This window comes from Condylostylus longicornis, unplaced genomic scaffold, assembly GCF_029603195.1.
Source record: "Condylostylus longicornis isolate FDR11 unplaced genomic scaffold, ASM2960319v2 ptg000006l, whole genome shotgun sequence".
Taxonomy (NCBI): Eukaryota; Metazoa; Arthropoda; class Insecta; order Diptera; family Dolichopodidae; genus Condylostylus; species Condylostylus longicornis.
The window spans coordinates 1,756,931-1,771,522 of record NW_026577975.1 but is presented as its reverse complement, the minus strand read 5'-3'; the positions used below and the strand labels follow the sequence as shown (position 1 = coordinate 1,771,522).

Sequence of the window (14,592 nt, the reverse complement as noted above, 5' to 3'; positions counted from 1 at the left end):
TCCGAAACTCATCCCAAGAAAAAAATGTAAATAATTTAATATTGTTTAATATTTTTTATTTCAATTTTTTTCCAATTTATAAATAAATATAATGAAATAATATTAATAAAAAAACTTAATTAATGAAAAAGAAAACAGAAATTTTTTACAATCTTTTAAAATTTTAATATGGTAGAAATTTTTTATTTAATGGTGGTTATATTATATTATATATTTATTATTAAAATACCAAATTGTTTATTGAAGTAATACATAAATTAAATACGAAGCTTCCTCGCATCCAAATTGTTGTAAAATTTCGTAAGTCTTCAAAACTGCAGTATGTGCAGTATTACAGAATTCAGTTTATTAATTGTCGAGCTTTTAAATTATTATTGTATTTTCGATGTCACGGACAGCTATTTGAATTGAACGTCTATTCAAAATCTAAATTCAATTTGATCTTTAAATATTTCAATTTTAATGGTTTAATTAAATTTCAATTGAAAATAAGTTTTTAATTCCACAATTTGCAAAACAATATTACTTCAATTTATAAATCATGACTGCTTGAATAAATTTCTTACATATTAAAATTTTGAAAATGTAATTTAAATAATTACATACATAAAATGCAATAAAATATATTAAAATATTTATAGCATTAACTCTTTTTTTTTTCTTTTGTTAACTTCATATTGTATTTTCAATTTAATATTATTTTCATTCCCAAATAATACAATAATATTTGTAGTAAAATATTAAAATGAAGGAAAGTTTTTAATAAAAATAGATCTTATTGAAAAGAGTACGAGTATAATCAGCTTTTTATAACTATATATTACAATTTCCATTGGATTTCAATTTTCTTAAGGCACTTCACTTAATTTTACCCAAACAATTCGCATAATAATTATATTTTTTCTTCTAAATTTATCCTAACTACACGTTATGCAAAAGGCAAGTAAATAATTTTTGAATTCCATAATACAGTATAACACAATATAGTATTTGTGCTCTATTAATAAGTTTATAACTTATTCGAATTCAAAAACATATTTTTGATTTGAAATACGTGTTATTGCAATATGGAACTCAAAATATAAAAAATGAATGTTTACAATAAAAAAATGGGCAAGATTTAGGTATTCACTTAAATATAATTTATGTAAATTGATAAACTTACCTCTTTTATAAATTTCAAATTAAAATTTAAAAAAAAAAATACCACTGTGCATTAAGCGTACATGCATGTTGAATTTGATTTCTTAGCCCTCAAGCCTAAATTAGTTTTAGATTCCAATCTTAATAAATATTTAATACTTCAAAATTTCCAATATCCCTTAAGTCCTGATAAGTACATAATACATTCCCTTTATATATCAATATAGTAAATGTAATAATGTACTAGCAACCGCATATTATTAATTTTTGTGTGCATTATAATTGAAAAAATTTGAAATTCCTTCCGAAAGTTCGATTAAATATTGCTTTTAAATTTTGTCTGAAATTCATACAAAGATTCTATATTTGTATAGCGAGCTACATCATTCTTGTACTTTTCATGTACAATAAGTATTCTTATACTTATCAAAAACACTGTTTAAACAAAATTAATAATATTAAGGAAGTTTTGAGTAAAAAAAATTTTGTAAATATTATATGTATATAAAATACATAAAAATATAAATAAATAAGTAGAAAGATAGGAGTAAAAAAAAAAAAAAAAAAACAAAAAATTTAAAATTTAAAAAAAAAATGTATTTAAAAAATCTATCTGTTAAAAGAAAAGAAAAAATTAATAAAGTAAAAAAAAAATTAAAATTTTTGTATATAAAAAAGATGCAAGAAATAATTATGGTATAGTATCTTTCATATCAGATATAATAAATAATATTAAAATCAATTAAATAGAATAAATCTAATTATAAGTAATTCTAAAATAAAAAAAAAGATGAAAGTAATCTTATGTGTTGTAAAATACTAAAAAGTTATTTGAAATAAAAACTAATATTTGAATATTTTGTTTTAATAATTTTATGGCAATTGGATTTTCTCCTTTGAACGACAATTTTTTAAAAATTAGCCCCAGCAAAATATTAATATTACATTATTAATATACATTTCCGCTTATATCAGAGTTGCAATCGCAAAATAGTATAACAATACTACATGTTTTAATATTAAGGAAGTTGTCTAGCCTTTAATTTTTATACAGCGTCGATAAAATATATAAGTGCACAGAATGGGCTTTTAACTTTATTCATCACATTGCTCTCACTTATTGACTTGACTTATTTTTATAAACTTTTTATTTAATTAGTATTTTATGATGAAAATTATGGTATAATAATTGACAAACTCGAAAATTTTCATATTTTCAAAAATTCAATTATAAAATCGACTTATACAGCATTCTAAAATTTTACTCTTTAACAGTGGATTCGATAAGAAACAGAAAAATGTGTTCCAAGTTCCCAATGTGCTACCTTAAAAAAAAAATTTAACGTAAACTTGTAATTAAAAATTTTAAAAGAACAAAACAAAGTTATTAAAAAAAATATTAAAAAGTATTAAAAAAATTCTTTCAGGTTAACAAGTTGTTCAAAATAAACTTATTGTCAATCAATGCTTGAATTTGGCGAATTTCCAAAAGCTGTTCAAAGTATTTAATTTTTTTTTAGTCTTTTAAAACACCCAAAACCCTTAAATTCTGTAATTGTTATTTGTAATTTTAGACTCCCGTTCCTTCTGTACAATTCAATTGTTAAACTTAACAGCAACATTTAATATAAGAATTCATACAAAATTACAAAAAAAATGTTGATGGTTTCTAAAGATTTTGCAACCAAACTAAATTCCAAGAAAAACTTCTTTTTCTTAAGATTTTTTTTTTATAATTTTATTTAAATTATTACCTTAAAATACTATGTTTTTGTTTTCTAAAATAATGTGATTACAAGAAAAAATAATAATTGTAAGTATTTTATTTTATTCTAACATTATTCTGTTAAAAAATAAAAGTTTTTATAATTTTTCGTTGAATTTTAACGATTGGATATTTTAACATTTTTAAATATTTAATTATTTGCCAATATTTTATGTAATAATAGAGGGTTGTCTTTTATTTTAATTATGCTGTAGAATTTAATTTTAATTTAATTATTTTTTTAAGAAATTTTCTTTTGTATGAATGTATGTGCATAAAAACGAAAAACGGGTTATATGCGCTGACATGTTACATACCTAACCAAGAAAATTAAACATGGAAAATATGGCTTAAATTTGAAATATAATTTCTGAGTATTTTTGAGTTCGGTTTTGCAGTTCTATTAATATTTGATATATTGTCTAACAATATGTAAAAATGTATAACGTTTCTAACTAATGTATTTTTCACATTTGGATTGTGCAGTAAATAGATTTTGTAGCGCATCCAAAACATTTTAATTGCTCTCATAAAGTATATGATATATAAAATTTTCCTGAATTGATATTTAATTCAGATTACCAGTTGTAATTCCGGAATTAATCCAATATCTATTAAACAACGTATTAAACGATGTATTAAACAAGGTTATAACAATGTATTTAAAACATATTTGCTGTGAACACGAACTCATCCTATCATATATAATTAAAGATTATATAAGATTATATTATATAATTTAAAGAAATATTTCTACAACTAAGAATATAAATTATCATTATTTTGAATTAATTTCTGTATGGCATTAGGTTGTTAAATCTATACATGTACAGTTCTCGAATTATTATTTTCTTGTATTTTGAATATCTAAATAATGTTAAAATAAATTGGACATTTTGGACATGTTACACATATCCAAATTAAATTAAATATTAATTAATGTATTAATAACTCTAGTAATTATTATCAGAATATATAAAAAATTTATTATGCTCAAATTTAAAACTCATTTAGGACTACAATATATAAAATTAAACGCAATACAATAAATGAACACTAATATTGGATAGAAAAAAAAAATAAAAATAAAAAGAGAAATAAAACTGAAAATATTTTAAAGTTCCTCACTTAGCTTAATACACTCGCGCATTAATTTCTTACGATTCAAAATTTTTTAATTATAATTATGTATTTATTATACGATAGAATGAAAAACTCACGTAAACTAATTAAAAATTGGAGTAGTGATAATTTGTTTTCTTTGTTTTCTATTTTTATCTTCAAAGACTTTTAAAGATTTATTCAAATTATAGCTTAATTTGTGTTGGCGTTGTTTCAGATGCTTTGATTTTTTTAATTGGGGATGATGATTCACTTGCCTCACTATCCAAATCAATCTAAAATATTAAAAATACGATTTATATTTGTATGATTTTCATTTGGAAAATATTAAAAAGAAAAGAAAAAATTTAATCAGCTATTTCACCTCCATAATAATATTTTCTGATGAATTAATTTGAGGTGTTATATCAGTTTTTTCCGGAACTGTTATATCAATTGTAGTATCATTAATATTGCTAAACTCTTCATTTGTAACCGTGTTATTAGATAATAATGCTATATTTTTGTCCTCAATTTCTTCTATATTATTTTTTTGAAGAAGAATTTCATCATCTTTCTTTTCTTCTTTACTTTCTGTTATATCTTTTTCTGACATTTTTTCATCAGAATTTATAGCATCTTGTGGTTTTTCTTCTTCTGAAGTTTGATTTGTGGTACGTTCGGCTTCGAATTCTTTAAGGACATTATCTAAATTATATCGCCTGCGATAATTGACGAAAAATGTACGAACATGTGCTTCTGTTTTAGTACCAAGCATTTCAGCAATAGCCTATTTGATTATGGTAAAGGAATATTTTTTTTAAATATTTTGTAATATTATTATAAGCCACCAAAGCGTAATCTAAACTTTTTTCTTTTAAATTATTCGAAAAAAAAATGCATTTTTCTGAGCTTCTTTAACTTTAACTTTTCAATCCTACACAAGTTGTTATTTTATGAAATTAATGCAATTTTTTTTAATAAAACTTAATTTTTTTTGTTCTAATAGATTACGAAAGGTGACACAGAACTAAGCTCGGGAAATAATAATGAATAATGACATAAAAATTAAAAAAATAATAAGGTAAGGGAAAGTTTATTCTTACTTGAAAATCTTTCCCAAACTTCTTTACACCATGTACAGCCATTGATAATTCTTCATTACTCCATCTTGAATTAATACGATTTGGTTGTTCAATTGGACGCAAATCTTCACAGCTTTCAGAAATTTTTCTTTTTAAAGACGAAATTGCTTGTTTGTTTTGTTGAACCTAAGAAGCAATAATTCACAACCAAAAGAAAATTAGATTTTTATTGGTTGAATTTAAATGTGAACTGATTAACAGTGTACATTAATTTTAGACTTAACATATTGCCAATAAAATGAAAAGAATCAAAAACCATGAAAACAAAATTTAATTAAAAGTCAATCACATTTTTCTGTTCTCCATACAAAAAAGAATAATGCAAAGAAAAAATATATATATATGTTTTTGTGTATATATGTATGTGAAAAGTTATCTTAAGAAAATCTAACACATATAGTTGTTTTATAATTCATATTATGAAATTTATGGTTAATGGTTTTATGAATAATTAATCTTACTTGACTCAATAATGAAACGATTTCCCTTTCAGTATTTGAAAGCAATTCATCTTGATTGTTATTGGAACTCGCTAAGGCTACGATATCATCATGATTAATATGCATACCACGTGGTGGTTTACGTTTTTGTCTATCGGAACGATCGCGTAACCTTTTAAAATACGGGCCAGTTGTTGGACGTTTGTTTCCAGTTCGTCTAGTTTACAAAGTAGTAAAATAAACAAAATTTAAAAATTCTCATTCGCAACGTCTTATAATTTAACAAAATTCTATATGTAGTTTTAAGCAATCGTTTGCAAGTTAGTAATTTTGGAAATCAAGAATAAAATTAAAAATTATTCTTTAATTTAGAAGATTGACTTCTAAAAAATAAAAAAAAAAATTTAAAGAAAAAAAAATTAAACAATTAACACTAAAAATTGCAAAAAACTACTTATATAATTCAGATTTTATTAACCGATCTAATACCTCCAATGATGATGGCAACTGTTGCACAATTTGCCTTGCAAAGTTGCTGTTAAGATATTACAAGAAACTCCGCAACCAGTGCAACAGCCTTCCTTTATAATGTTTGCGTTATTTAAAGTCTCACTACTAGCATTTTCTTGTTCTGTACTTAAAGTATTAAGAATCTGCCCTTGTTGGTTATTAACAGATTGTGGTAATTGCTGCTTTTTCGAGTTATTTGTATTACGACTTGTCTCTATGGTGTTATTACCGTAAATCACATTACCAATTGATGTGACATTCCCCCCAACATTTATATTATTGCTACTTCCGCTTGTTGTAGCTTTAGAATCTTGTAATGTCGCAGGAGATGTAGTTGTTTGCTCCTAATAATTATTAATTAAAAGGATATGTGTTATTCTACAATATTTTATTTCATGGATATTCAAAAATATCGTAGTTAAAATTAATGTTTTCATTACTGATTAAGACAGAATATAAAAATAAAAATTGAAATATTTCAGAATTTTCCCTCATGAAACAATATCCATTAGTTTGATCAATTAATTTCTTTTTATCAAATTGTGTGGGCAGTTTTTAAACCCGACTAATTAAAGTTGTACCCGAGTTAAAGTTGAAGAAATTTTCAACTTCAAAACAGGATAATCATTTATTTACTCTCCACCGTCACGCCGTAAATTTTACCGAACGTATTTTCTATCAATCAAGATGATATCAGTGTTAATATGTCAGATATTCACAGATTTAATTCTTCTTTTTCCAGTCTCATTTACTTAAATTGTTAACAAATGTGCAATTTAAGTTTCATGTCAAATATCTATTTACAGTAACACTTATATTATTTCAAACTGGTGATGTATGAAAAGGAAAATTTTAACATGAAATAATAAAAAAATGTATATGTATATATGTATATGTAAAAAAAAATTAATAAAGAAACAAAAATGTTAAAAATAAATACATTAACCCAAGAAAATAAGCGTAAATCTAAATTAAAAGTATGAATGAAATGAGGATACGTACACAATGTTTTTGTATAAAATGTATTATTTCTTTCTTTATATAGATATCAACTTGCACACATAATTTATTAAAAAAGAAATTAATTTGACTAACATAAAAAATATATACTTTTATATATAAAACTTAATTTTTTGTTAAATTTCTGCATTGATTGTATGTTCTTTAATATTATAATATTATAATAATATCTAACATTAATTTTACTTCTAATTTACTTTTAAAATATTATAGCTATAATCCGCATGAGTGCTAGTTTTTTTTTTTTTACTTCACGTGTTTAGTCAATAAATACATAAAAAGGAAACGTATCAGTCTAAGACAATTACCTTGTCATCATTCTCAGATTCTTCGTTGCTGCCATTTTCACTACCATTTTCTGAACCATCTTTGCTAGCTTTGGCTTTTTCTTGACGGTCCATTACACTTTGGCGGTGTCGAGTTTTTTTCCACGAATAATAGTACTTAACTAGACTTGCTATTGATTTGTCAGGTAACTAAAATACAAAAAAAAAAAAAAATAATAAAGATATATAAAAATAAAGTCTTTATTTTTATAACAAAGTTATTCCTGTTTACCATTTGTCTAATTCTGTGAAAACTTTTTCCGTGGAACTGAAAAGCTTGTTCAAATAGCACTTTATCTTCAACAGTCCATTCATCTGGGAAAGGGGTAAAATTTGCTAAGTCCATTACAGCTCTTTCTAAATCGTGCTTATGCCAAAATAGCATGCCTAATGCTTGTTCACCATTATAGCCATATTTTTCTTTTGCCACTGATATATATTCTTCCACTAGAAATTGAATGAAAAGAAAAAATATTAGGGAGTTGAAAATAATGTGATCTACTTTAAAAATTTACCAGCCGCAAGTAAAAAAAAAAAAAACTTTGAATATATGGAAAGTTGTTAAAAAAACAACTATCTATATGAATATTAAATATAGCCATAGCTTTTTCTTGCTTTTCTACAAAGTTCATTATGTAATATGAAAAGCAATAGTTTTTTTTTAATTTACTTGTATATTGTGTGTGAAATGTATGATGTACATAATTTAATTAGAAATCGATTATAATAAAGATATCAAATGCAATTCCGAAATAATATTTAAATTCTTACATTTGCAATCAGGAATATCTTTCGTTGGCGACCAAACCAGCAACGCCCTGTCATTTAATAATTCTGGTTTCCTATCAACAACAGGTATTAGTTCTGGACATACGGCTTGGTAATCCCTTCCCACTCTAATTTTTTCTGTAAAATATAAAAATTTAGATATTTGACTCCTTGCATTAATGGTTTTTCTTTTATTTTTATAAAAAAATGTCTATGATAAAAACATTTATAGTTTACCTTCATATTCGCTTTGTTTTGCTTTTGTTTTCCCATTTCTTTTAATAGCTGCAAATTGAAAATGAACATTTAGATTTAAATAAAAAGAATAAATAAAGATCTTTACAATTGTCTTCATCTGAACTAGTATCGGGTGACCCTCCATTGTGGCCATTTGGACTGGGTCCCCTAGATCTTCTACCATTCCTTAATAACTCTGCATGTCTCTCTGCTAATACCATTTCAAATCAATTATTTTTTTTAAATATTCTTTTAATAGTCTATTTTTTGTCAGCAATACATTAAAAATCCTTTAGTATTAAAATTTATTAATTTTCAATTTGCACGCCAGGTACAGGCGGAGCAATTTTGAAATGAATGCTGATATTTCTCGCGTTAGAGGTATGTATCTTAAAATTTGTCAATTGATGTCTATGTTCACTTTTGCAATGGCGACCGTCACTTTTAACAGAGGCCGTAGATTAATGCAGTCGATTTTTTGATTTGTTTGCAAGTGATTTGCATATATAATTATAACTGCAGATTGTTTTTAGATTAAAATTCACCTTATATTGATTAGTAATTAAATCTAAGAAACTTAAACTTTAAAGATTTTATAATTTACGTAAATTTCAATTTTGGTACATTTAAAACTGACAGATAGCATTATTTCGCCTTCTTTAATTATTTCATATCTGTACAAATTATAACACTTAGCTTCAAGAGTAGCTTGTTAACATAAAAATGAACTTTTATTGAGTAATATTACAACTTTTTAAGATTACTTGAAATAATTTTTAATTTGCTTTTAATGAAACAAAAAAAAAACTTTTATTTCAGTTACCAAATCAGTCAACTTCAACTACCCACTGAGGAGATGTCGTTTTGAGGACGATAAAATTGAGTAAAATTGTGTACCTACAAAAGTATTTTATATATTTATGTCTGAGTCACGAATGTAATCATTTCACATAAAGGAATGCGTCATTAATTATATATTGTGGACATAGTTAAAAAGCAAATGCTTTAATATTTTTATGGTATTCAATATGAAATTAATTTTTATTTTAAAAATTAAAAATTAATAATTGTACATATATTAAATTTTTACTAAAATTTATTTTTTTACGAGTACAATATGGAATTCCTACACATTTTCTCTAAACGATTACATGACATTATCTATTGTAAAATAACTAAACATCACACAATAAAATGAACTCATACGCATCATCTAGAATTGTCACTTTACACAGGCGACCTTACATTTCTTTCCTAAATATGCATCTGCTAGGCATATCGTGAATAAAACTATTCATTCATTATTATTTCATATAATTTCACCTTCTAAGTTTGTCTAAAATATTCAGACATTATAATTCAGAAAGAATTAGATTCGAATTTTAAAAATCTACAATATCATAATGCTGCATTATCAGATGTTTTGTGCATATTTAAACAACCGCTACCAAGACTTGTCGAGTTTTGTAAAAAAAAAATTAAAAGGTAACACTGACTGCTGCGTGTCATAGAAAACGTCATAAAAATAAATGTTAACAGCCTGATTATGTAATTTCAATTTCCATCAACCCTGTATATTATAATTTCTGAAAAACTAAATATTAAAAATTATTAATTTTTCAAAAAAATCAATGGTTAATTTGGTTTATTTTTGGGAAAAACAAAATACACAATACGAAAAATTTGTAATTTTTGTCAAATGTAAATTTGGCAGTACAATTGCCAATTTTTACTTTCAGGAATAGTCACATTCTCCTGTACAGTGGTGAATAAAAAACATTACAGAAACACTGCACATAAATAAAATTATAGAAACAAATCCTATGTAAAAAAAGTAATAATCTTTGATTTAAACAATATGTCAAAAAGACAAAACAACAACTTGTCAAAAAATTAATATTTAATAATAAAAAACACATTCAAGAAATAAAGCTTATATTTTCACCAGATAACTAATTTAAAATTCAATTTTATTTCCAAAAGCGAGTTCTCTTTACATTTTTTAAATAAGTTTTAGAGGCTTTCTTGCACAAGATTCCAGCTATATATTAGAGAATATCTATTAGCAATAAAATTGTAATAACTTTCTGTATTTATAAAACAAGAACTAGATGTCGCTCTTATTTTATAAAAATAATTCCCGATTCCAATATTAGTTACAAAGTAATACTTACAAATTAGTTGTCAAGTACAAATCCAATTTTTTTTTGTAACATTTTCAAACGTCATTTACAACTGGAGAATTATGAATTGCTACCTGTACAGAAAAACAAAATTAAATCAAATGTGGTAATTTACAAGCTGTAAATTTATTGGAAATTGCAGGAATATTATAAAAATATCTTAACAAATTTAATTAATATAATTACTATGTCTACGCAAAATAATACAAGTTCCGATGTTCCAACAAAGTCAAAACGACCTATTGGTGAGTGAGTAATAATTATCGATTTCTGAACCCTTGAGATAATTCACATATGTTTATTTTTCCTTGAAATAATTAAATATTACTCCGTATTTTTCTAGACTCTGCATTTAAACAACAAAGATTACCAGCATGGCAACCTGTGTTGACAGGTAAGTTAATTGAAAAACCAATTTCTGTTCCATAATTAAAATTTGGAATTTTATTATTCAGCTGGAACCGTTTTGCCAACATTTTTTATCATCGGAATTGCATTTATTCCTGTAGGTGTAGCGTTGCTTTACTTTTCTGATCAAGTAAGCGAAAAAATAATAGATTATACGCATTGTAATTCTTCGGATCATGTTGGTGTTAGTTGTGCTCAAATTTTACAACAGAATCAAGGGAAAGATGATTGTACCTGTGATATTCCTTTTGTTTTAGATAAAGATTTTTTGGTAATTTAAACAATAATATTCATGTATAAGAAATTTATATATTAATACAATATTGTATTAATAGGGAAATGTTTATATGTACTATGGATTGAGTAATTATTATCAAAATCATCGCCGATACGTAAAATCTAGAGACGACGAACAATTACTTGGAAGGCTTTCGGATACAGTTTCTTCAGATTGTGCACCTTTTGATAAAGTGAATGGGAAAAATATTGCACCATGTGGAGCTATTGCAAACTCTTTGTTTAATGGTACAATAATTTAGTTATTAATCTGTAATTTGAAATTAACGTTAAATTTTTTATATTTTAGATACATTACAAATAAAACATGCTGAGCATGGTGAGGTTCCACTGCTCAATAAGGGCATAGCATGGCCTTCAGATAAGAATGTTAAATTTAGAAATCCACCTAATTTAAAAGAAGGTAAACTGTTTTAAATTTTTTTAATAACATTCATAAAACTATTTCTAAATTTAAATTTTAGCGTTAGCAAACTTTGAAAAACCCATCTCTTGGAAAAATAATCTTTGGGAGTTGGATAAGAATGATGAAGATAATAACGGTTTTCAGGTAATAACAACGATTCAGGTGGAAGTTGTAAATTTATTTATATTTTATATAATTTTATTTCATAACCTAAAATTTTAAATATGGATTAAATTACACAAAATTGCTATTTTTAAAATATTTATTACGATTAATTTGTTATTTTAGAATGAAGATTTTATTGTTTGGATGAGAACTGCTGCATTACCAACATTTAGAAAACTTTACAGACGGGTAAATCATCAGGGTAGTAGTAAAGTTTTTGCTAGTGGTTTAATAAAAGGGAATTATACACTTACAGTTAAATACCGTAAGCTAACATTTCGACTTAATATTTCATTGGTTAAAAATAAATAATATACATATTTATTCCAGGTTATCCCGTAACGCAATTTGATGGTAAAAAACGTATGATTCTTTCTACCACTTCTCTACTTGGCGGTAAAAATCCATTTTTGGGAATCGCTTACATCGTCGTAGGTTGTTTGTGTTTAGTTTTGGGAATAGTTCTGTTATTTATTCACATAAAATGTAGCAAAAGGTAGATATCAACACCTTTTCTTTAAATAACAATATTAACATTTCAGAAAAAATATTTAATAAAAACTTCTTTTTTAGCACCACAGAGATGATTAACGTCACTTCTAGATCGATTTATTCTTAAAAAGGTTACATCTTACTTCACATTCGTAAACAATCATATTAAACAATAAAAAAAAATTTTTTTTTTGAATAATTTTAATATGTATATGTAATTATTTTAGCTTTATTTTTTTTTTCTATTGGCAACTAATATGGATTTTGTTTAATTAGTTTTTAAGTCATAAAATATTATGCATAAATTTGTATGTAAATTTTTTTCGTTCATAATTTTTCAATTGAATTTTAAAACATTTCAAATTTTTCTTATTTTAATAATATTTTTCTTTTCTTTATAAAAATGAACAAGGCCATTTTAACAAAACAAATTGCGAAGCTGTTAAACTTCTAAACTATATATTTTTTAAGCTGTAGGTTATTTTGTTATGAAAGTATTTAAATTTATTTTTTCGATTTTTAATTCTTAACAATATGTAAAATTAAGAAAAATTAAATATTTTTACTATGAAAAACTGTTAATATTAAAAAGCACTTATATAATAATAAATTATTGTCGGATTTAACTTTAAAGAGGGATAAAAAAAAGATCCTTATAGGAATAAAAAAAAAAGAACCAAAGTTTTTTTTTACATAAGTTTTAAAACTATATTTTTAGTTTTATAGTGTTGTAATAATGATATTGAAAAAAATAAAATAAAAATTGTATGTGGAAAATAAAAAATTTGTATTTTTTTTTAATTTTCAAAACTCTTTATCTTAAATTTACAACTTTAGAGATAAATATTAGTAATATATATACAATATAATACTACCATAAATTAAGTAATGATGATAAATAAGTTATGTAAAACATTATTTTAATTAATTAATGTGGAACCGGATAGTTAATTAGCATAGAAATTTTTGCAATAATACAAATTCGTTCTACATTTGTATATTTACGTAAAATTTGAAGAGGAAATTTTCAGATATACATACTTTCGTTTTAGTAGACCTAAATTATTATATGCAAATAATTGTTTTTTAAATGATTTAGCATTTTGTGTGAGATGTAACAATTGTACAATATATACAATATTTAAAAATGATACATTATCATAGCCAGAACTCAAAGAATTGCAATATGTCTAATCTTACAATAAATTTCGTTTTAACTCGAGAAGAACTACTACCCAAAGAAGCATCTAAAGTCAATTATTGTGAGATTCTAGTAAATAATGTAGTAATTTTTTGATGTATTTATTCTTTAAACAATATTTTATATTATTATTGTTCTGGAATTCTAACATAAATTCAAAAATATTAAATTGAAAATTGCATTATTAAATTTTCACAAAGATACAATTTAATATTGTATCAAAAATATTCTTTATATTCTATCGTATATCAAAAATATCCTTTATATTCAGTCTAAAAGCATTAAATCTAGTACAATATATAAAAGAATTTTTATTCAGAAAAGAAAAATCAATTTGTAGCAATGAAATATAGCTATATAATATAGTTTTATATATTATATAATATTTTCTTTATATATACATGCTCTATAAAGAATAAAAAGCTCTTTAAAAGTGTTATACACTTGTATATTTGGAAATGTTCTATATGTATATGGTACATATTCATACAGTATTAAATTAAATCCTGTCGTTTTGATAACCTTCGTGTTTAGAATATTTCGGAAGAAAATATTATTAGTATTATTATTATGGAATTTACACGAATATTTTATAACAAAAAATATATACACAAAAATATAAATATATATATATATATATATATTGAATATATTATAATACCGTATAATGTATAATATTTGTACATAAAGCTCATATATTGTACATATTTGTGTATGTTTATAATAAAACTTTTACTTTATTATCAAAATGCATATACATATACTTATATATTATGTTCATATAAAGTTAAAAATTTATAAGGATAACATTTTATACATTTGCATGTAAGTGTGTAATTTATTAAATATACTGTGTACATAGTATGGTAAAAATGAAAAACAATATTTTTTAATAATTGCAATATTCTGATTCTAATTATAAATACGCGGCCTCAACAAAATTTATATTCAGTGATTTTCAATTTATTAGCCGTTTATTACTATG

The 14,592-nt window shown here is 23.8% G+C and overlaps 2 protein-coding genes across 3 annotated transcripts; one reads left to right on the top strand and one right to left on the bottom strand.

Moving 5' to 3' along the window:
* Window positions 1-3,014: 3,014 nt before the first annotated feature.
* LOC129617538 (REST corepressor) lies at window positions 3,015-9,305 on the bottom strand. 2 transcript variants are annotated; one of them, XM_055532720.1, is made up of 10 exons: window positions 8,562-9,305; window positions 8,456-8,503; window positions 8,222-8,356; window positions 7,683-7,897; window positions 7,433-7,600; window positions 6,084-6,448; window positions 5,616-5,811; window positions 5,116-5,280; window positions 4,395-4,799; window positions 3,015-4,305 (listed from the first exon to the last, which is right to left on the bottom strand). In XM_055532720.1, the coding sequence occupies exons 1-10, from the start codon at window positions 8,674-8,676 to the stop codon at window positions 4,216-4,218; spliced, it is 1,902 nt and encodes a 633-aa protein (XP_055388695.1). In that variant the 5' UTR covers window positions 8,677-9,305; the 3' UTR covers window positions 3,015-4,215. The 2 variants fall into 2 exon arrangements, with proteins under 2 accessions (XP_055388695.1, XP_055388699.1); XM_055532724.1 differs by lacking the exons at window positions 5,616-5,811; window positions 6,084-6,448 and having other exon boundaries at window positions 3,018-4,305.
* A 1,380-nt stretch (window positions 9,306-10,685) lies between these two features.
* Window positions 10,686-13,168, top strand: LOC129618415 (cell cycle control protein 50A). The gene is made up of 9 exons (XM_055533150.1): window positions 10,686-10,883; window positions 10,982-11,032; window positions 11,094-11,317; window positions 11,382-11,571; window positions 11,633-11,746; window positions 11,808-11,893; window positions 12,038-12,179; window positions 12,245-12,410; window positions 12,488-13,168. The coding sequence occupies exons 1-9, from the start codon at window positions 10,826-10,828 to the stop codon at window positions 12,531-12,533; spliced, it is 1,077 nt and encodes a 358-aa protein (XP_055389125.1). The 5' UTR covers window positions 10,686-10,825; the 3' UTR covers window positions 12,534-13,168.
* Window positions 13,169-14,592: the final 1,424 nt, after the last annotated feature.